The sequence below is a fragment of the Pleurodeles waltl genome, chromosome 5 (genome assembly GCF_031143425.1).
Source record: "Pleurodeles waltl isolate 20211129_DDA chromosome 5, aPleWal1.hap1.20221129, whole genome shotgun sequence".
Lineage (NCBI taxonomy): Eukaryota > Metazoa > Chordata > Amphibia > Caudata > Salamandridae > Pleurodeles > Pleurodeles waltl.
Genome location: NC_090444.1, coordinates 1,854,709,147 through 1,854,731,652, shown reverse-complemented (window position 1 = coordinate 1,854,731,652; position 22,506 = coordinate 1,854,709,147). Strand labels below are relative to the sequence as shown.

The following is a 22,506-nucleotide window of genomic DNA, read 5'->3' as shown; positions in this document are numbered from 1 at the left end:
TAGGAACGCTTGCAGGTGGCAGTGGGTCATACAATATTCTGAATTAGAAGCATGAGAAGGAGTTTGCTGTTTCTGTTCTTGGCGGTAGTTTACGCACAGATGGGACGTAGGAGAAAATAGAGAGACAAAAAAAAATACAAAGGTAGAAAATAACAAGGAATGGAATAAAGGCAGGAGATACATGTGAATAAAAGAGAAAACAAAGAAGAGTGAAAAAAGACAGGAAGATGAAGAAAAAAGAAAAGAAGCAGACAGCACCTAAAACAAACGAAAGAAACAATCACTGGCAAAGTCAATTAATCAGCATTTTGTTAGGGCTTGAATAATAGCTGGGTGACTTTTTCAGTGTTGCTCTCAGGGGCTGTAGAAAGCAAATCTTAGACCTCAAAAAAGAGTGTTAAGAAAACGAGTCTGAAGATGAACTTTGTGTTTTGAGTGGTGAATTTAGAAGTCAAACACAGAAAAATAGAGCATAGTTGATACTTTCGACAAAGTGACGGTATTTTTGCTGTCTTTAGGGAAGGCTATAGAGGGGTGCATCTTTATACTGAGAACAAAACCAGCTTTAAATACAACATACAGTGGTGTAATGACAAGAGATGAGCCACCCCCCCCGAATGTGATGGGGGGCTTGAGTCTTCAATATTTTACAGGTATTCATTGCTTTGGACTGAAATATCCACCCCATCCCCACATCTCTGAACAGTTGACGGCCCCTGCAGGGTTGAGGACGCCCTGTGCCACAGGAGCTGCAGGAGCCTGTGTTACACCCCTGGCAACATGCTATCAGGGCACCAATGTGAAACTGATGGACTCGCAAGGGCGATTAATACTGAATATTACTGTGTTTGTGACAGGCTGAGATATCCAAATGGCATACACTGCTGAACAAAAAGGCCATGAAACAGCAATTAAACTTCCATGTCAACAAAATAAATACATCAAAGGAGACAACTGGTGCTTGACAGCATCCACCTGTTACCCCATTAAAAGAAAACAAAATATCTGCCAAGGTAGCAACAAACTTGCTGCCTTGTGGCCTCACACAGCAGCTCTCACCCACAGGACACACAGAGTCCATGCTCTGACTGGCGACAGCAGTGCTATCTCTCACGGGCAAGTTTTAGGCCTCACATCTTTTTTGACAAGTTTGTCATACGATTAAATAAACCCAACAACCAATCATATATCACGATAAAATCGCACTATGAAACAAGAACTATATAACCAAATAAAACTTCTACTGACCGCCACATATGACATCCTGTGTCTAAAGCACAAAAGGAGATTGTCACTAGTAAAACACTGAGGCGGTCATTCGGACTGCGGCGGGCGGCGGCTGCCGCCCGCCATGCGGTTACCACCGAATGACCACTCCGCGGTCAGGAGACCGCGGCAACCATTCTGGCTTTCCCGCTGGGCCGGCGGGCGACTGCCAAAAGCCCGCCCGCCGGCCCAGCGGGAAAGCCCCTGCAACAAGGATGCCGGCTCCGAATGGAGCCGGCGGAGTTGCAGGGGTGCGACGGGTGCAGTGGCACCCGTCGCGATTTTCACTGTCTGCTAAGCAGACAGTGAAAATCTTCATGGGGCCCTGTTAGGGGGCCCCTGCACTGCCCATGCCAGTGGCATGGGCAGTGCAGGGGCCCCCAGGGGCCACACAACACCCGTTCCCGCCATCCTGTTCCTGGCGGTAAGAACCGCCAGAAACAGGGTGGCGGGAAGGGGGTCGGAATCCCCATGGCGGCGCTGCAAGCAGTGCCGCCATGGCGGATTCCCTGGGCCAGGGGAAAACCGTCGGGAAACCGCCGGTTCCCCTTTTCTGACCGCGGCGGTCAGAATAGCCCAGGAAGCACCGCCAGCCTGTTGGCGGTGCTTCCGCGGTCCCCGGCCCTGGCGGTCCATAATGACCCCCTGAGTGTTCAAGCTCAGAACTCGGATCAGAGCTGTCCCCGATGTCACACAGAAGTTACACACTCAGGGGGTCATTCTGACTTTGGCGGGCGGCGGAGGCCGCCCGCCAAAGTCCCGCCGTCAGAATACCGCTGCGCGGTCAGAAGACCGCCGCGGTAATTCTGAGTTTCCCGCTGGGCTGGCGGGCGACCGCCAGAAGGCCGCCCGCCAGCCCAGCAGGAAACCCCCTTCCATGAGGATGCCGGCTCCGAATGGAGCTGGCGGAGTGGAAGGGGTGCGACGGGTGCAGTTGCACCCGTCGCGATTTTCAGTGTCTGCTTGGCAGACACTGAAAATCTTGGTGGGGCCCTGTTAGGGGGCCCCTGCAGTGCCCATGCCACTCACATGCCAGTGGCATGGGCACTGCAGGGGCCCCCAGGGGCCCCTCGTCACCCGTTACCGCCAGCCAGGTTCTGGCGGTCAAAACCGCCAGAGCCAGGCTGGCGGTAAGGGGGTCGGAATCCCCATGGCGGCGCTGCCTGCAGCGCCGCCATGGAGGATTCCCCAGGGCAGCGGGAAACCGGCGGGACACCGCCGGTTTTCCGTTTCTGACCGCGGCGGTACCGCCGCGGTCAGAATGCCCATGGATGCACCGCCAGCCTGTTGGCGGTGCATCCGCGGTCGTAGGCCTGGCGGTAGTCTACCGCCAGGGTCAGAATGACCCCCTCAGTCCTCTAAAGTTACACTGATGTGTAGTCAAACGTCTTTTCAGACAGCAGAGCTATGCCTCAAGTTGCATTGCCATTAACTCTGACTTCCTGACTTAGTTTCACTTATGCAGCAAATCCCTGGCCCTCTACACCTCCCGTTTTTCTCGTCTGTCTCGAGTCCCCTCTGCATTGCTCTCTGTCTGTCTCTTGGTCTTTCCCCCTCTTACTGCTCTGACTCACTCTCTCCCACCAATCCAACCCAGTGCTGCACACCGAGGGCCATTCCCTCCTAAACCTGCCCCTTGGTGCCAAGGCTGCATGATGTGGGAAGCTTGAGAGCCCTCATCGCAGATAAAGCAACAATGTTTTCAGGGAGTTTTCCGCATCTCCCCTCCCTAGGAGCAGTTTTGTAATAGTTTATTTCATCAGCTACTCCACTATTCCAAGCCGATCCGAAGGAAAGTCCACCTCTGAAGAACTCTCCAAGACCTGCCCCTGAACGCTGTCCTGTTTACAACTGTAGATTCGATACAAGCACCTGAGCTGCCATGATATTCAGTCTTCGAGCACTGGAGGATGATGGATGAAGGTCTGCAACCTTTGTTTACTGCTAACATTCAGCCCAAGAGTCACTCTTTTCCCAGGAAACAACCCAAAGGGAGACAGTGGGGCAAAGCTTTGTAAGGCCAGAGCGCCTCCTTCATTGTGGGTCTGAGCGGGAGAGCCAGGGAAGCCTCTAGGGTTGTCAGCCAGAACCAGTTCTTCTGGGCGCTTTCCACAGGCACTTCCAGCAAAGGCCCCATCCACACTCAGGCCACAGGGAGGGCTCGTCTGTCCACCTTCTGCACCATCGCCCCGGGTGACACTCACTCCATTTGCCGGTTCCTGCGATGGCGGACTTCACATCTGCCGTGACAGCTGGAAACACGCCGATGGTCACGGTGAAGACCAGGCAGACACTGAGAGCCATGACCCAAATCTGGGGAGAGAGAACATCAAAAAAAGGGTGAGAAAGGAGGCAGAGTGACAAGCATCTTCCACAACACAGGGCAGCAGGAGGGAAACGCAGGAGAGACCAGAGGAGATGGGCAACAGGAGCTTCTCACCCAAGGATATACCCGCACCCGTCACCTCATGGTGCTGACTTCACAAAATAAAGAATGTTAGTTACATCTTGTGTCAGTACCCAAACCTGTACCGTCTTGGTAAGGAGGACTGCAAGCGACAAAGCATAATCACACTGCAGCGACTGCCCGGTTCCAAATCGTGCTAACGTGCACCCACAATCTAGTTCTGATGCAAGATCAGCTGGGAATGGGGGGCATCCATTGGGATCAGGACAGAAGGCCATCAGAGTACCAGGCACTACAGGTTAATATCTGTTTCTTGATATTGCATGTGCCCAGCTCCTGGGAACAGTTTACCAAGGAAGGACTGCTGGGAACACATGCACAGTCAGGCACTGGAAGACAGAATGAACAGGGCTGACTGGTCTAACCAGGCTCTGTTCTTAGGAGCTGGCCTATGTGACCACTGTGTCAATCCCAATAGGCCATGTTACCTCTGATCTGAGAGGATAGCATGGGCCACGCAAGGCAGGAAGCCTTGTCACATATGTTGTGTCAAAGGTTAATAAAAGACAGAGCCCACTGGGAAAGTAGAGTTTGGAAACTTTGCTTTGATGTCCATTTTTAGTATAAATCACAATTAACCAACCACTGCAGTTAAATTCCTTTTAGCCATTAATGTACAATTTGAAAGCGCATTGAGCATTTGGTTTTTTAACCTAGATGTAGCCTGCAGAAATGTGATCAAAGAAACAAGACCGGAAGGCACATCTCCTAATTCATATGGAAGTCTGAGATCCCTTTGAGATGAAAGATGAAGATGCATTAAATCCACACTTTGCTACAGACTTCATGTTCAGAAATTACAGCAGAGAGGTATCAATTTCCAAAACTGAAAACTTTAAATCTTAGGAAGAGGTGGACTGAAATGGTGCCTTAGCTTGTTTCGAGTTCAGATCTCTCTGTGGTGAGCGCGTCTTTTGCAATCGAGGCTGTTTTTATCGATCTTTTTAGCTAAAAGCTCCTGTCATTCATGTTTTTTAAATGTCCTGTTTGAATTTGAATTTGCACTTAACAATTCATTGTTTTTTAATATAAAATTGAAATTTTGAGCTTGCATGACTGTTTTAAAAGCGTTGGAAGCTTACGAAGTTTAGAAAAGCTTTTTCACAGCGGAACTGACTCATTTACGGGAGGGACTGGGACAATCAAGGTCTTCAAAACATTGGGGGCAGGAAGCTGGGCCGGTTAAAGCCCACTTCCGGTTTTCACTGCACAACTGCGGTTTGCGGTCTAGTGGTCGGGTCAAGGGGGATAAATGTCGGCAAAATTGCGGCCGCGCCAAAGGCACGCCAAAGGCAAGCCCGTCTGCGCCCGTCCGCGCCAGAACGGGCCAGGAACCTTGTTTCTGGTTCTGGAAACTTGAGTTACACTATGGATGAACTCAAGAAGTTGGCGGGCCCGCGCTGTACCTACACGCGGAACCCGGATACTGCGTGCGCCTGGAGGTGCACGCAGTGCAATTGGATGGTGCCTATGCCATCTATGATGGGTAAGCAGGCAACCCAGGGAGTTCGGGCCACAGGTGTGAATAATAGTGAACAAGCTCTGGGGGGAATTGTAAAGGATGGCAGAGCGGGGGGCCCTTTTGCTCTTATAAATGCTAGATCCCTCCCTAAACACAAATTTGAAATTAATGAGCTCATCCGCACCCTTAACATAGACTGTCTTTTTATAACAGAAACTTGGGCAAGGCCTGATTCGGATCCCGATTTTATCGAAGCATCCCCTATTGGCTACTCCTTCTACAGGGTGGACAGGAATACGGGCAGAGGAGGAGGCCTAGCCATTATCAGTAGGTCTGAGCTCACTTGTACTTGGAATAACGCGAGTTACACTACAGAGGTTTGTGAAGCTATGGCCTTTAAATTGCTCCGTGATACATCTTTAGTCTGGGAAGGCCTTCTAATTTATCGCCCCCCTGGCCCTGTTGCTAAGTTTCTTTCGATATGGCCCTCTGTACTGGAACCTTTAATCATGGCCTCTAAAGCCATTATTTTGGGAGATCTTAACATTCATTTTGACAATACTCGTGATTTGTTGGCTGCGGAATTTCTCAACCTTATGGGGGCACTAGATTGGGTTTTAAAGGATGGGATGGCCACGCATAGAGCTGGTCATACCCTTGATGGGATTTTCACTCGTCCTGAAGAATCACTTTATCTCTCTACTACCCCATTAGAATGGACAGATCACGCCCTTTTGACATTTAAATTTCTGGCCAAGCAGCAGCCCCTAATGGCTACTCCCCAAGAAAAACGGATAAGATCCTGGAGAAAAATTGAAGTAGAACCATTGACAGCGGCACTTCTACTTAACTGGAACGAGCCCAAGCTGTCCAGGCTGCCTCCACTTGCTAGATTTAATCTGGGCATTGAACAAGCAATGGACACGCTAGCACCCGTAAGAATCTTTGCTTCTCGCATTAGGAAGAAACCTAATCAACCCTGGTTTTCCCAAGCCCTTAAATCCCTGCAGAGGATATACAGGCAGAAAGAGCGCTGCTGGAAACTCAGCCCTGGTGAAGTCGAGAGGGCGGATCTTAAGCTGGCACTCCACAATTACAAAAAAGCCTGTCAGGTAGCCAAATCGGTCTATTTCACATGCAAAATTAATGAAGCAGCTAACTCTTCCAGAGAACTATTTAAAACTGTCAACATTCTTACCACCCCGTCAGGTTCACCCAGAGTAGAAAATTCCCAAGATTTTTGTAACAAAGTAGCTAAATTTTTTTAATGTAAGGTGCTAGACATTTACTCCAGCTTTAGGCTGGAGGAGACATTAACTAGCCCATCTCCACGACTGACTGCTCTTCCGCACCCGGAGGGGACTACCAACGGGGCGCCAGACGACCCATTTTTACTCTCTAACTTTAAGATGCCCTCTTCGGAGGCTCTGTTTAAACTGCTCCGGGAAGGCAAATCGGGCTCCCCCATGGATCCCTGCCCCCCGGCTATTCTCCAACTAGTACCAGAGTTAGTGGTTTCTATGTTGGCCCCTATTTTTCAGGAAGTGCTAGCATCGGGTCTTTACCCTAGGGTTTGGAAAGAAGCTGCTATCATTCCGCTAAAAAAGAAAGCAGCGGGTAAACCTGATGACTTGACGAATTTACGTCCTATAGCCCTTCTCCCCTATGCGGCCAAAATTCTGGAAAAGCACCTTAATAATGAATTGGTGGACTTCCTGTCGGGTTCTAAAGGCTTGGACAACTCACAACATGGTTTTCGGAAAGCCCACAGTACTGAATCTGCTCTCATTGCATCATCTGACACTATACGTAGACTGGTGGATAAGGGGCATGGGGCCTTTCTGGTGCTATTGGACTTGTCGGCAGCTTTTGACACCATTGCTCCCCATATCCTGCTAGACCGCCTATATCAGGTAGGCATTAGAGACCAGGCTCTCAAATTGATTGGATCTTTTTTATCTGACAGGTGGGCCACAGTTAGCTGTGGTGATTTTAGGTCTCTCTCCTATCTTTTGCCGTGTGGGGTTCCTCAGGGCTCTTCTTTGAGCCCGACGTTATTTAACTTGTACGTGGCACCACTGGCGGAGTTGGTTCGTTCTTTTGGCTTCATTCCTACCTCTTATGCTGACGATACTCAAATCATTATCCCTATTGATAATGATCTTGAAGAAGTGGCTATTCGCTTCAACGCCTGTATGACGGCAGTCAGTCACTGGATGAAGTCCAACTGGTTGAAACTCAACTGCGAAAAAAACGAGATTTTGTGCTTCGGAATTGACAGGGTACATTGGACCTCTAGCTGGTGGCCGGAAGAGTGTGGGACGCTTCCTGTTCCACGGTCTCACTCAAGAAATTTAGGAGTAGTATTCGATGAGCAATTGTCATTTAAACCTCAGGTTAATTTGATAATTAAGTCCTGTTTGTGGACAATGAAGAAATTAAAAAAAAATCTCCCTTTTATTCCTCAGACCAGTAGAACCACCGTCATTTTGGCTCTGGTCATTTCCAGATTGGATTATGGGAATGCGCTTTTACTCAATCTGAATAAAGAATCTCTGCACAGACTTCAGCTGATGCAGAATACTGCGGCCAGGCTGCTACTAAAATTGCCTCGTGGGGCCTCTGTTGAGAGGGGCCTTAAAGATCTACACTGGCTTCCGATCACCCACCGGCTTTCTTTTAAGGCTCTCTGCATCACTCACAAAGCGGCTCATGGGATTGGGCCTACAACACTAACCACCAAGCTGAAATGGCATAAGCCTAATCGCTTGTTGCGTTCGGCCGGTGCCTATCAAATTCAAATAGCCCGTACTAAGAAAGTAAAATGGGGAGATAGAGCTTTTACTATCGCAGCTGCTAACATTTGGAACTCTCTACCACTGATTATAAGGCAAGAACACAATCATTTAACTTTCAGGAAACTGGTCAAGACCTGGCTGTTTCCTCAATAAGTTTGGGAGCTCCTTTGCTTAGCTCTTTATTGCCTCACCCAGTTAGCGCTTCGATGCCCGAGGGCCGGAATGCGCTTTATAAATGCTCAATACAATACAATACAATACTGAACTTCCTGATAGAAAATGCAGGGCTGCTAATTTATTGCAGTGGTTGATGAAGGAAGAATGACCCATCAGAAGTACTTAGTAATGTCTACGAGCTGCTGGATCTCTCTAACAGTGTTCATTTAGCATGTGCCTGGAAGGCTTGCTAAAGAAACCACATCAGGAACAAGGGAAAGGGGGGGGATTTAACAAAACATTAACTCTCAGCCAGGCAGTGCTACCGCATCTGAGAAGAAATCCATTGCCTTGATGTGAGTCTCAGCAGAATTCCAGCCCGAGGGAACCTGCCCACCAAGTTTAAAAGTCCATTTTGCAGATGACATCAACAAGGAGCAGTTTGGCTCATGCACAGTGCACGGTTACAGAGCCTGCGAGCTGTGCAGTGTTGCCGCTTCCATTACATGGTGTGCACTTTCTTACTAAATTCTTTAATGAGTCATTTTGAATAATATTTATTACCACTGCTCTCTGAACTGTACTAATTGTACACGCAGTGGATACCATTTCCTCTTCAGATTATGCTTAATCTCGGGACAGGCAAGAATGGAAGGACAGTGGGGTGTTCTGGGAGCACAACTGAGGCTGATCTCAAGTCCTCAGGGCAGCGCCTAGTGTGTCAGACTCCTACACTCTCCTCCAGGCGCTAGCATCCTTCCAGCAGGCACAGCAAGAGGTACAACAGACAGAAGCCTACTCTAGGGGGGCTGGATGAGGGGGGGGGGGCACTGTCCAGGCCAAGCATTACCAGTTGTGTTCTTTTTGTTAACAGTGAGATGTGATGTGTGTAAACAGAGCAACAGTGTTACCTCGATGACACATGTGAGCAGCTGGGCCACAACTAATATCAGGTAAAGGGCACAGCGGCCGCATGCGGAACACATATGTGGACCTCGGTGCACACATGTATCGCAATGGCCCAGCACAGACACTGCCATGGTGTTATTCTAGCTGTCCACATGTAATGGCGCCAACAACATGAGCATGGTCGAAACAAGGCCTCCCCCAAATACCAACCACTCAACAGGCATGCCCAATGTGTGCCATCGGTGCCCTATAGACTACATGAGAGTCTGGACACACGAGCAGCCTGTAGCCCTGAGGGCAAAATACTCTGGGCCTGATTCCCAAACTGCACCTCTGTCGGCCAGCTCCTCTCACCTCTGTCCACCGGCCCCTCTCACCTCTATCCACCGGTCCCTCTCCCGTCTCTCCACCGCCCCCATCACCTCTGTCCACCGGCCCCTCTCCCGTCTCTCCACTGCCCCCATCACCTCTGTCCACCGGCTCCTCTCTCCTCTGTCCACCAAACCTCATCACCTCTGTCCACCGGCCCCTCTCACCTCTATCCACCGGTCCCTCTCCCGTCTCTCCACCGCCCCCATCACCTCTGTCCACCGGCCACTCTCCCGTCTCTCCACCGCCCCCATCACCTCTGTCCACCGGCTCCTCTCTCCTCTGTCCACCAAACCTCATCATCTCTGTCCACCGGCTCCTCTCTCCTCTGTCCACCAGCCCCCATCCCCCATCACCTCTGTCCACGGCTCCTCTCTCCTCTGTCCACCAGCCCCCATCCCCCATCACCTCTGTCCACCGGCCACTCTCTCCTCTGTCCACCGGACCCTCCCCTCACTCCTGCCCTTAGTGTTTTCAGTGTTCATCAGTCACTTCTGCTCTTGCATGTTACACAAGGAAAGTGAGTGAACACCTCCACTGAGCGGACACTGAACAGAGAAGGGTAACAAAGGGCTGCAGACAGTCTGGATGTGGGACTAAAATGGTGACTCCTTTAAATCTCATCCACCAAGAGTAGAGACAGCAGGACTCCAATATTTACAAACAAGAGGGAAGGGAGGACACAACAGATGTATTGAGATTTAGAAAGGGAATGAAATTCAAAGCAATGGGGGAATCTTCTCACCGCTAACTCCATCAGTCAGATGGAAAAACAGTGCCTCAGTACAGATTGTCCCCTCAATGTCTTGCAACAGAAGCGGCCGGTGGCGTAGAAGCTTAGGGCTTTCTTTCCATAAATGGGAACCATTACCCCCCGGATCACACCTGTACAAGGCACGCATGTGGGCAAAATCACCAACGACAGACAATAGGAAGTGATTTAGGGGGGCGGGAAGGGTTTTGATGTAAAGTGGGGTACAGTCGCCAAGAAGTGCAAGTCTCCTTTGCTGAGGCCTGTGTTTCTAAAATATTGCTGATGTGGTATATAAGTATATAAAGGGACATATATTTGGGAGCAAGGCACAACATCTTGCCGCGGCCCAACAGGATATTGAAGATACAACAGAAGGTGTCCCTGTCTTTCAGTTTGGTACTCAGTCTTCTAGATGACTGAATTAACTATGGAACCAACTACGATGTGCAATTTATTTAGAATGAGTATTCGAGTGTTTGATTGAGCAAAGCACTTCTTTAGATCTGTGAAATGATTCTGAGTTGGGCGGTAGTGGGAAATCCTCAAATTCAGGTGGAGGTGCTAAATCTGGTGTAAAAATTAGGTAGGTTAGCAATATAGTCAGACAAAAAAAGGCTTATGGTCATGTAGCATGAATCCTGCTTTTGAACTATTGGGTTTACCACCCCTATACTTGATTCAAAGAAGGAATGTGTGGTCCAGGGATCTGCAGCTGCATGTGTGTAAGTCTTGTGTATGTAAAAAAAAGTGTGAGTGACAATGCGTAATAGGAAGGAGGGTAGGGAGTTTAGCATTACACCGCAAGGGAACTGAGTCTGTAACAAAATGGCCTCGCATTCCAGACTGGCTTGGATCAAGAGTGTGGCGTGTCTCCAGAAAGTGATGGAATTGTGGGTACCTGTTGTAATCTGTAATGCAAGAGTAGTTGCAAAGAGCAGAGGGGTCAAGGTGGGTATAGGAAAAGAGGGGATGAGTTTGGAATGTCTTAAGCAGTTGGGTACAGAGCCAGGACTAAGAAAAGCGCTGATGATCTTAGTAACTGGAAGTCTAGGAGGACACATTCTGAGACTCTGGTTAGAGAATCACTTAGACACTTGGAAGATGAGAAGGTCTGAAAGAGTGAATTGGATTGTTGCTTTTATATTGATGAAAACTAGAAAGGAAGATACATTGTGATATGAAACAAGAGATTAACTTCTGGAATTTCAAGACCAGTGGTCAAATTAGCTTCATTTTCTAAGGTAAGGACTTTTCCAAGGTAGATGATATCTAGATTGGTGCAGTGTTCGGGATATGGATGGGAGCAACTCTGATGTGCCCAGGAAGGTGTTTTTTTTTTAAGATGGTGAGGAATTTGTGTGGTTTGTTGATGAACCTGGGAGACTGAACATAGAATAAGGATTTTATGAACTAAGAACAATAAATTCCTGCACAAGGTGAGGAGTGCCCACTGCCTGAGTTTTGCGTGATCAGATCCAGCTTCAGGCGGACTTCATCCGGCAACAGTTTAGTTGAATGGGAGTTTGGTTAACCAATTAGGAATCGAGGAATTATCTTTGGTTACCCTCTGTCTGCTACACAAAAACACGTGTTACATGGCATGTCCTTGAGTTCAGAGATAAAGAATTTGCATAAACCATCTACTGAGACATCATCAATGTTGTGCTCAAATACAGGTAAAACAGACTGATCTTGGATTTACAGGGCCTTGATTTGTGATCTTAGACAACGATCTGTGCAGGATACCTGGACAGTTTCCAGGAGACATGTGTTTTTCTAAAGAGCAGTTGCTATATGGCAAGGCTAATTGGCTACTGCTGTTTGTTTCTGGTGCCACAACTGTAGGTTATTAAAGGCTTTGAACTTTTCTAAACTTTGGACTCATAGCCATTATTTTGATTCTGCGGCTGCAGATCACAACACACTGCATGCACCGTACATGGTATCTCGTGCTCGGCTCCAAGGGGTCTGGTCCATGCGCAGTCAGTCATTCGATAGAGCGGCGTTAGTCTGGATGGTGGAAACCAGGGCTTGGAATCTCACCCTCCACACTCACTCATTCACAATCTCTTTGAACTCCGTCACCCCTGGAACATGACGCTCTCCTGATGGTCAGTTACGGGAGTTCTCACTCTCACACTTACCTTTTTAAAGATGGTGATGACGGATGGTTGCTCCTTCTTAGATGCCTCCGTAGAATCGCCCATCACGGTCTTGACTCCGTTCTTCTCTGTTGTGAATATAAACAAAAAGCATGTGATGAGCATACAGTCATCACCAGTCCTCGAAGACCAACACGGGCTTCCTCTTGAAGTGAGCGTAAGTTTAAACTGGCATACTCAAGCCATAGACAATCATCACCCAGGACACCTCAGGACATCTCGGAGGATACCAGGAGGAGCCAAGAATACTAGAAGCCTTGACAAGCTAAGACTAGGGGCCAAAGATTTCACGCCTATAGCGCCTCGTTAAGGCACCTCGAACTGAACCTGGCTTCCTGCTGACCTAAGAGGTTACAGAGGAGACAAACTCACCTATTCTGCTCTCACCATTCTTCTATACAAGACACTGACCTTTACTAAACAACTTCTTTTCTCTTTCCTAAAATCTCACCTCTCCACTTACAACCCACCGCTACTCCTTCCCGCTCTACTTGTAGACACGCCTCCCCTTTCCACAGTGACTCTTGTGCCGTCACAAGTCTTCTCCATAAAGCGCTGGTGGACACAAGAGGTGAGTCCAAATAAAACACAAGGGATGAGGAGTACATGAGATAAGCATGCAAGAGTATAAGAGATGTCCACGAAGACGAAGCATATGTTGTGAACATAAGAGAGAAACATATTGAATACAAGGAGAGTGAACACGCGATAAGCATAAAGAGTGCATGAGTGGAGCAGAAGGAGAGGACACGTGCTAACCTTAAGGGGAGCACACCAGGGGGGTAGTCACTTCCTTGGAATCATGGTTCTCCATCTGCAGCGGCCACAGAGCTCCAAGTCATGTCCACGAGGCGGAAGGATATTGCCGGTACCCCAGGCATGGCCCTCCGCTCTCATGTTGGGGAGATGCCACGAGCCCCTCACTCTTACCTGCGACCAGCGTCTCTCTTATAGGAGTTTGGTTAGGACAAGGAGCCGATGGTGCCAGGGACCTCCCTGTCAAAGGGTAAACAGGTGCTGAATACCGGTTTTTAAGGCCGTGCCTGTTGAAGACTAGAACTTTCCATGAGATCACGTTTTAAGATGGCGAGCGGTGGCTACTATTATGAGGTTTTTTCAATCCGTAACGGGAGCTCCACTTCCTGTTTTTGTCATTTACTGTTTCTGTTGAGAGTGTTTAAGGCACGAAGTTTCTACACCCTACACCGCTTTGATGCCAAGAGTATTTATCGACAGGTTCATCGCACCCTGGTCTACTATATTTATTATTTTTTTCCTTCCAAACTCAAGTTGGTGATACCTTCAGCTCTATCTGCGATGTGCGCCCATTGCTCTTTGCGTCATTGCTCCGAAATGTGGCTTCAGCCGTTCCTACAACTTCAGCCACCATTCTTGACATCCTGAAGTGGGACCCCTTTGCCTTAAGTCCTGGGGGTGGTGGAGGTTAAGCCTTTGACACAACACCTCCTGTTAGTGATTACTGCCTTTTAACGCACATATTTTAAGTGTAGAGAAAAGTTGCGAGGAGGGTGTTGACATTACCTGGAATCAAGCTAGCCTGGCTGATGAAGGGTGATACCCTTAAACCGGTCCTAGGATGCTTGTTTCCTTTCCAGGGAGGATCTGGCTTGGCAGTTTGGGCCGGACTGTTCCCATGGGGAACAGGGTCAAGACTGATTTACATATAGCTGGGTCCAAACTGGAACGGCATGGGTGGCAAAAAAAAATGATGGATTTAGGCCCAGATCTCTGTACTGGGGATGAATGTTTGACATTGTTCAGCATTCTGTCCATCACTTGTTCTTTTTGCATTTATTAGCTTGGTCATGCCACATCAAAGTCAAAAGCACTTGTTCCGCATCCAGCCATTGTAACCATCATTCAAGGAAAAGACAGAAATGTTGGGCCTATGTGTGCCAGATGTAAGCACTTTCAAAAAAGAGTGGTTTGCCACAGTTATGCCCTTGCTTGGCACGTGCAAAAAGCATTGTCCGTCCCTCGAATGCCCACTAAATCCCTGAAGACTCATGCACAAGTTTAGTTATCAGAGCACGGCTGCGTAGAGCGATCTATGGTGAGTGTTCAGTGTTGCCACATCCCAGGGTCTGTACTGTGGCTACAATATTCTGAGGCGAGAGGCCAGCCTCCCAGTGTGAAAGGATGCAAAAATAAGGTAGAGAATGAGGTTAACCTAGAAACAGGGCAATACAGCAGAATGATCTAGTGAGCCAGGGCACCATCTGGGGTCACAACTGAGTGTTGCCTCCACCTGAGGTCCAAGGATTTGTGGTTAGGGACATACCTGCGCACAAGTAAAAAACGGTAATTTCAGAAACAAAAAAAGTAAAACCTCCAGCGCTTCGGACTCCGTGCCTATAGAGGCGCGGACAAATATAGAATTAACCTTAACAGCGCCAGTGGTGCCTTATTTCCCTCACCGAAGAACCAGACACGTCCAAGAGGAACTTTCACACAGGAATGGAAGCTGTCACCACCTGGATGAGAGAAAGCTGCCTCAAGCTCAACTCCGACAAGACGGAGCTCATAATCTTCGGAAACGCCACCTCAACTTGGGAAGACTTATGGTGGCCCACATCCCTCAGCGACCCCCCTGCGCTAACCGAGCACGTCTTTAACTTAGCAATCATCCTCGACTCCTCCCTATCCATGACCCGCCAGGTAAACTCTGTCACCTCCTCCTGTTGGCGCACACTACGCAAACTCTGGAAGATCTTCAGATGGATCCCAGCAGGCTGTCACAGGACAGTCACCCATGCCTTAGTCACAAGCAATCTCGACTATGACAGTGCCCTCTACGCCGGCACCTCAACTAGGAACATGAAAAAACCTCAACTCATCCAGAACGCCACCGCCAGATTCATTCTGGACCTCCCTTACCGAGAACACATCTCTCAGCACCTGAGGACCCTCCACTGGCTACCGTTGAGAAGCGAATCACCTTCAAGCTTCTCACCCACATGTACAAGGCCATACACAACGCAGGACCAGACTACCTCAACCACTGTGTCTCCTTCCACACCCCCGCTAGATCCCTCGCATCCGCAAAACCACTGCCGGAGGATGATCTTTTACCTACACTGCAGCAAAAAGCTGGAACAACCTTACCCTGCACCTCAGACAAAGCCCGTCGCTCTCCATCTTCAGGAAGAACGTCAAGACTTGGCTCTTCGGATGAGGCCCCTTTCCCCACCAGCGCTTTGAGACCATCACAGATGAGTAGCCGCAATCTATAAATATTGATTGGTTGATGGATTATATGGACCTGCTCTGTCACCATTGGTGAAGTGTTGCAGATCCGCGACTGGCTCCACAGAGCACCTCCTGTCTGACACAACCTGGAGAATGTGAAACAGTTCATACCATGGCAGTGCCAAGCAGTGTTCCACTTGATGCCTGCCCTCCAGCAGACATCACCTCCAGCACTGCACCACCTCACCTAGAGCTATGGTCTGCAGACTGTTGGAAAGCACGAAACCACCAGTAGCACTGCAACTCCTGCAGCACTGGTGTGCAGTGTGAGCACTGCGATGGATGACGGAGCTCAACGGTAGCAGTGCTGCGCCTAGAAGGAGGGATGGCACTGCTCACAGCACTGCAATGCGACCACTGCAGAGAGGAAGCCCCAGAATCCTGCACCTCTACCAGTACTGGGAAGGATTAGCAGCACCTCCAGGCAGGAGGGGCCCATTCTGTTGAGGAATCACTATGTTGTGTAGTGGTGTGAGAGTTATCTCTCCAGTGAGAATACTGAAGTCTACTAGGACCCTTAACTGCATGACACTCTTAGTTAAACCACCGCCCCACAGGATCCCCCCACATGTCCACACTCTAGATCCTGCCACAGCACAGTAGCTACTTCTAGGAGACAAAGGTGCCTGGAGTGCTGGAACCCACACAGCCTCATAACACCAACCCTTACACCTCCACCCCATCTCCCTTCTCCCCCTCCTGTCTACACTGACCTCTTCTGCACATTCCTTTCACTTCTGCTGTTCTTCTCAACTCTTTGTAATCTCCTTGTGACCTTAAGGTGCTTCCACCCTCCAGCAATCTTTACCTTTCTGGATCATCTCCACGGTGGCATCCACCTCTGTGTCCACTTTACTGGCATCCACCGAGTGATGCCGGAAAAAGTCCTGAAACAGAAAAACATGTCTAGCACATTCACTATCTGAGCAGGGAACTGAAAGAGCATGCATGAGGGGTGGGAGGGCTTTGGTCAAACGCAGGCAGTCATGCAGGGAATGGAATAACGGACGTGGTGTGGAATGGAGGACCAGGAAGGGTGGTCGAGGCTTGAATATGGAGTAGAAGAGACAATAAATGTCTAGCGGGGCTGTAGGTCACATATCTTTATACGGGCAAGTAAAAGGAAGCGACTTCTTGATAGTGAGTGGAAGGTTGATACTAAGCCGACGTAAGTCATGGGAAGGGATGACTCCATTCCTTTGGGTCTCTCAGCACAGGCTACATGGGTTACTTACCATCCTTGGCAGGATGATGTAGGAGACAATGGCCAGGATGATGACCACACACGCCACGATGAAGTATCCAAAGGCGCTGTCCTCCAACGATGAACCACCTGGGGGAGGAATCAAGAATTAACTCGAGCCTACTCGAACTACTGCATCAGCCCAAGAGACATCCACAATGAACTTGGTGGTAACAGCGCAATATGTAGGAAGTGAGAAATGGCAATACTAACACTACTTTAGAGATACTGAGGAAGGATTGCTACAACAACTACTGTGGAGCAGAAGGCAATTAGCACTTGGTCATGGACTCCCACTGGGATCCTATCCTGGAACCCATAGATGGTCACTAAGCAGTGCTCTGATCACAGGAGCAGCAATCGAGCACTGATTCTCAATTTGATGCTAGGATTAGTAATCTAGTAAGGACTCCTTGTCTATTCTGGAATTGGTAATCTGTCACAGATTTCTCTTTTTATTTCAGGGCCAGTAATTATTTATTTGTTCCCTTTCTATAGTGAGATTAGTTAGATCTCGATAACTCATGTTCATATCATGGAATCAGCACTTGGATTCCTCTGATATTCATAGAATGATTAATTAGTTACTGAGCTACTTAACCAGTCACTGATGTCTCTTTACATTCCTAACTCAGTGATCTTTCACTGATTCTTCTTTCATTTTCAAACCAGTGCTCTACCAAGGATTCCGCTTTCAGTTCAGACAGATTCAATAGTGTGTCACTGAATACTGTGATTTGAGGAATCTGTAATTCCTGTCTGATTCCCCTTCCTCTCCGCACACAATCAATGTGTCATTTAATCCTCTTGCAATTCTGGAACTGTAAATGTCCCAGTTCAGTGCTGTCAATGTTTATTTTCAATGACAGTGTTAGTTTACCATTTATATGTCTTTGTTGAATCAAACAACATTCTGCAGTGAACCTTGACGGCCACCTTCCCACAGAGGGAATGGGGTTTCTAGTTGTGTCCGCCCTGGATTGCTGATGACTCCTTGTGACCCAATGAGTTGTGACCTGACCCTTTTCATGCCTCTGTCCTCACCATGCGTGGAAATTAAAGAAACCACCCATATTTACCTGTACCTCAGACTTCAATCACCACCAAGACAGGGTTGTACTATGTTAACCTGTTACACGCAATCTCCCCATTACAATCTCGGTCCAGTTGCGTATTTGCTAGACTATTACCAGCTACCTTCATCTCCCGGGCTGTCGGTTGCTTCTCATTGAGCTCCTACAATCTTTTGCTGGGGCCGTCAACAGCATGTCACAGCATCACTCTCTGCTCCACACTGCATCCCCCTCCAACCAATGGTAATGGTCAGTATTTGTACTATGGTGCACAGAGCCTTCCATGGGCCAGTGCCTACATCGGTCTACTATGAATTTAAGCATCATATTCCCAGCTTGCACCTTCGCTACGAGTCCCAAAGTTTGAGAGGCTGAGAGCTGGGGAAGGGAGTACCCTCATTTCAAGCAGCTATTCAGGGGAACAAGCTGCCCCCCAAGCCTTAGGTCAACGGAGGATCATGGCTCCTTCAGGTGAGATCTTAAAACTCTCTCCTATCCAGTGCGTTGATCTGGACACTAAATGGTTTTTAAGGATAGATTATGAGGACCAAGCCGTCCCTAATGGAGTCAGCACATTTTAGAAAACCCTAACAAAATTAAAAGGAAAAAGCACTTGCAGCGGACAACACAAATCAACTTCCTTGGTATGTCCAAAAAGATGGGACCACTTTCATGAAGAGGTGAGGTTGCCAGCACCATCAGCTGAAGTGGCCGACAACCCCGCAGGGTATTGAAGCGCCAGACCGTGTGGCAGGATAATCTCAGGGCTCAAGTCGGCCATGAACCAGACAGTGATTCTGTAGCCCGGAAGACAGAGAGTACTCACAACATATGGAGAGAAAAATGAAGACAGCTCTATGAAAGTTACAATCAAGGGATCTCAGAAAGTTGCCCAGCCATGCACTACTGAGGCAACTTTAGCAAACTCTGGGAACATTCTGTACTAGGCTTCGCAGTGTGGTTTCAGCAACCCTGCATCAAACAAAGGACTGTGCTGGGCCTTCCCCTGTTAGTTCGCTCATTAGTTATCTAACTTTTCTGTGATGATAAATGATAAACTCGTCCTCTTTAAATAAACACTATAGCCAAGGTAACTAGAAAATTTCCTGAGTTACTGTTTTTTATGTGAATTTTGTTAATCAAATCTGTGATTTGCTTTAATGCAATTCACTTAGTAAATACATCTATTGTTCCGAGATAAAGTTTGTCTGAGGCCTCTCCCAGTTTCAAACTTAACTCAATAAAATTGCGTTATTCTAGCCACAAACTCCTAATATCTTATCAGACTCCATTCAAACTTTAAGGCCACAAGCGAATACTCTATAAAAAAGCATAGATTACACAGCCCATCCGCTAATATAGGTTAATTGCTTCCCAGCTCCATCTCAGAGCCAAAGATCAAAGATCAACTCTCATATCATGACCTCACCCATGCCCTCCCTACATGAAAGCAAGGAGTCCATATAGAGGGCAGAGAGCTGTGGCCCAGGTATACCTTCCTTATCTCAACACCATGCACAGGGCTCAGCTGCGGTCGCTGTGGGTACTTACTGGAGATGGCACAGATCATGGAGAAGGCAGCAAAGGTCCCAGCCAGGCCCTGCCCACTCATGATGGGTGTTGTGTAGCTCACCGGGAGGAGTCCAGCCATTCCGAAGAGGCTCCCTTGCAGGATGGCGCCAAATGCTGGAAAAAAAAGGGAATTTGAAAGGAGGCTGGGTCAGGCGGGAGGAAAGGGGCAGGGTCAGGCAGGAGGAAAGAGGCAGGGTCAGGCATGAGGAAAGAGGCAGGGTCAGGCATGAGGAAAGAGGCAGTGCCAGGCATGAGGATAGAGGCAGGGCCAGGCATGAGGAAAGAGGCAGGGCCAGGCATGAGGAAAGAGACAGGGTCAGGCATGGGGAAAGAGGCAGGGTCAGGCAGGAAGAAAGAGGCAGGGTCAGGCAGGAAGAAAGAGGCAGGGCCTGGCATGAGGAAAGAGGTAGGGTCAGGCAGGAGGAAAGAGGCAGGGTCAGGCAGGAAGAAAGAGGCAGGGCCTGGCATGAGGAAAGAGGTAGGGTCAGGCAGGAGGAAAGAGGCAGGGTCAGGCATGAGGAATGAGGCAGGGTCAGGCAATACATGAGGCAGGACAGGAAGGAGGACAGGAGCCCGGGGATGATGCAAGAGTGAAGGTGAGAAGACCCACGGCCAAGGAGTGCAGCAGGTGACATGAGGCAGGACAGGAAGGAGGACAGGTGCCTGGGGATGAGGCAAGAGTGAAGGTGAGAAGACCTAGAACCAAGGAGTGCAGCAGGTGACATGAGGCAGGACGGGAACGGCGGAGAGGTTGAGGCAGGAGTCAGGGTGAGAAGACACTGGTCTGTGAAATTAGGGCAACATCAGCTGGTAGCAGATGAGAGGCAGACTGGTCAGGGTAGAGATGCAGGAGATGGAAAGGCAGAAAAGAGGAGCCTGGATGGAGGCAGAGAGATGGGCAAGTCGAGGGCTTCAAGGAGTGATAGAGAGGAACAGAGGCAAGACAAGAAATAAAATATTAAGGTCCAAATAAAAAATAGGATGGAGGGAAGGAATTGTAAGGACACAGAAGTGAAAAGTTTAGAGGGGTAGCAATAAAGAGCAGAACATGAAGAGAGGCTGTGGAGAAGGAGAGAAAGTGAAGGGCCAGGATCAAAAGAATGCGAAAAAGGACAGAAAAACATCTTAGGAGTCAGGTAAGATCATCGTAGACAGAAGGACACACAGGAAAGCCACCAAGGGAGGCTGCAGATGTAGCTGTGTGTAGACGGCAAATGCAGCAAGCGTCAGACAAGTTGTGTTTGAGATCGCACACCAGACCAGCTGTCCGGAGACTAAGGCGTGGCGGCGAATGCTGCTGCAGGAGGGAAACATATTATGCAAATTATTTCCATTTAGGTTAATTGCAATTAAAGTATCTTATGCGTATATACTAAATGTCTGCAATAGATTCCATCCTTCAGGGCAAGACGCGATGATGAAGAAGCTATCTACAGAAGATAGCAACAGACTGACACATATGGCACTACCCACTGGTCCTTCGTGGCAGATATCCAAAGATGATGGCCTCTAGATGCAACTGTGGGAGTCTGGGGATCAGGGGCAAGAGGCACCTCCTCCTTCGCCGCCAGACAAGACTATTGGCCCAACACCTCAACTAGCAAAACGTTTGAGGACCACAAGAATGGGGAACATCAGTCTAAGACAAAAACTGACACCCACGGCGAGACGCCTGAGGAGGGCGCACATAGATGTGGTCTCTGCAACAAGCGGCTCTAAAAGCCACCCTGACAGACTAAGCACTAAGAATGGAAACCAAATGGCAACCAGCCACATAAAGAGTGCGGACGTTTGAAAAACCCAAGCAGAAGTCCTGCCAAACCAAGATGGACACTCATATACCACACAGAGGATTTCAGCTCACTACAGAGGACGCGTGAGCCGATTCCATTACATCTCTGCATTTCAGAGGCAACTCCAACCCGGGGTAATAGATTAACAAAAAAAGACAAAATACTGTGCATACTCTGCGACTGAAAGACTAAGATTTGATACAACAATCAGATGGCTAGGGATAAGTCTCCCTCTAGCATCAAACAAGGCTCAGTCCGCGGAGTGTCCGCTTGTGAAGCGAGGGATTGAAACACTGCTGAAAGGCCTGGGGCAGACTGACAAAAGGACAAACAGCTAAAATAATTATAACCCTTCAAGAAAGCCCAAGATATACTGACATTCACTTCACATATCCACTTAGGACGCTCTACCCCTTGTCACACCAATAAGAGCTGTGTCACAAGGGCCTAAAGTACAAATCCAGAAATTTATTTGGGACTATAAATAGCAGGACTTCTTTTAACATTAAAATGAATATATGATTGAGGGGTGTCGCTAGTCAGCCACTATCACGGCTGCCTATGCATGAAGATCTGAACCGGCAAGGATATACAACCATTATGGGTAATTTCTACTTTTCTCTGAGAAACTTTCCCACACCTGGAGCCCTGAAGACTCCATGAAGCAAGTGACCCCTTTGCTTGCAAGATTTAGGATGGCTGCAACAGATCTCCATGGCGAGGCCCAACCCATCTCACGTCACTTGAGTGTCCAACGCGGGTCTAAGAGTAATCTACCTCTTCAAATCGGCATGTCAGACACAAACCCTGGCAGAGCTCCGAGATCCCACTTCATATCTCCAGACAATCCCACCATTAAGCACCACTCAGATTGCTCTCCACTGATCTACAGTCTGCGATGATGATGAGATCAGACTGCAGATGCTCGCATCCCAGAGGGAACTTGTTGACACTGAATGCGAGAAGCGCATGTTTATCCCGGTCTGCAATATCCCGGCGATGAACAGAGTTGTAGCCGCCCTCCATCGTGGCTTCCAATCTTGCCTTGATCACGCTACTCCGGTGGCCACCTACACACTGCCCGTCTGAGCGTCCAGCCTGCAGTCCTCTCTTAGCAGTCCACCTGCACCTGGAGTTTCTTTTCCCTAGTACTTGTATGCTGCTTGTAGTTTCTGTTTCTGGGATGCTTGCCTCCAAGGCTGAGACGTCTAG

At 48.7% G+C, this 22,506-nt stretch overlaps 1 protein-coding gene across 4 annotated transcripts in view; it reads right to left on the bottom strand.

Moving 5' to 3' along the window:
- SLC29A1 (solute carrier family 29 member 1 (Augustine blood group)) overlaps positions 1-22,506 on the bottom strand; it is a 1,001,910-nt gene that overhangs the window by 65,953 nt on the left and 913,451 nt on the right. For all 4 annotated transcript variants that reach the window (XM_069236365.1, XM_069236363.1, XM_069236364.1 and 1 more), the window contains 5 exons: positions 19,481-19,615; positions 16,849-16,946; positions 16,422-16,500; positions 12,326-12,411; positions 3,471-3,579 (listed from right to left, as the gene is read on the bottom strand). In XM_069236365.1, the coding sequence (XP_069092466.1) occupies positions 3,471-3,579; positions 12,326-12,411; positions 16,422-16,500; positions 16,849-16,946; positions 19,481-19,615 (507 nt within the window). The remainder of the gene's footprint in view (positions 1-3,470; positions 3,580-12,325; positions 12,412-16,421; positions 16,501-16,848; positions 16,947-19,480; positions 19,616-22,506) is intronic.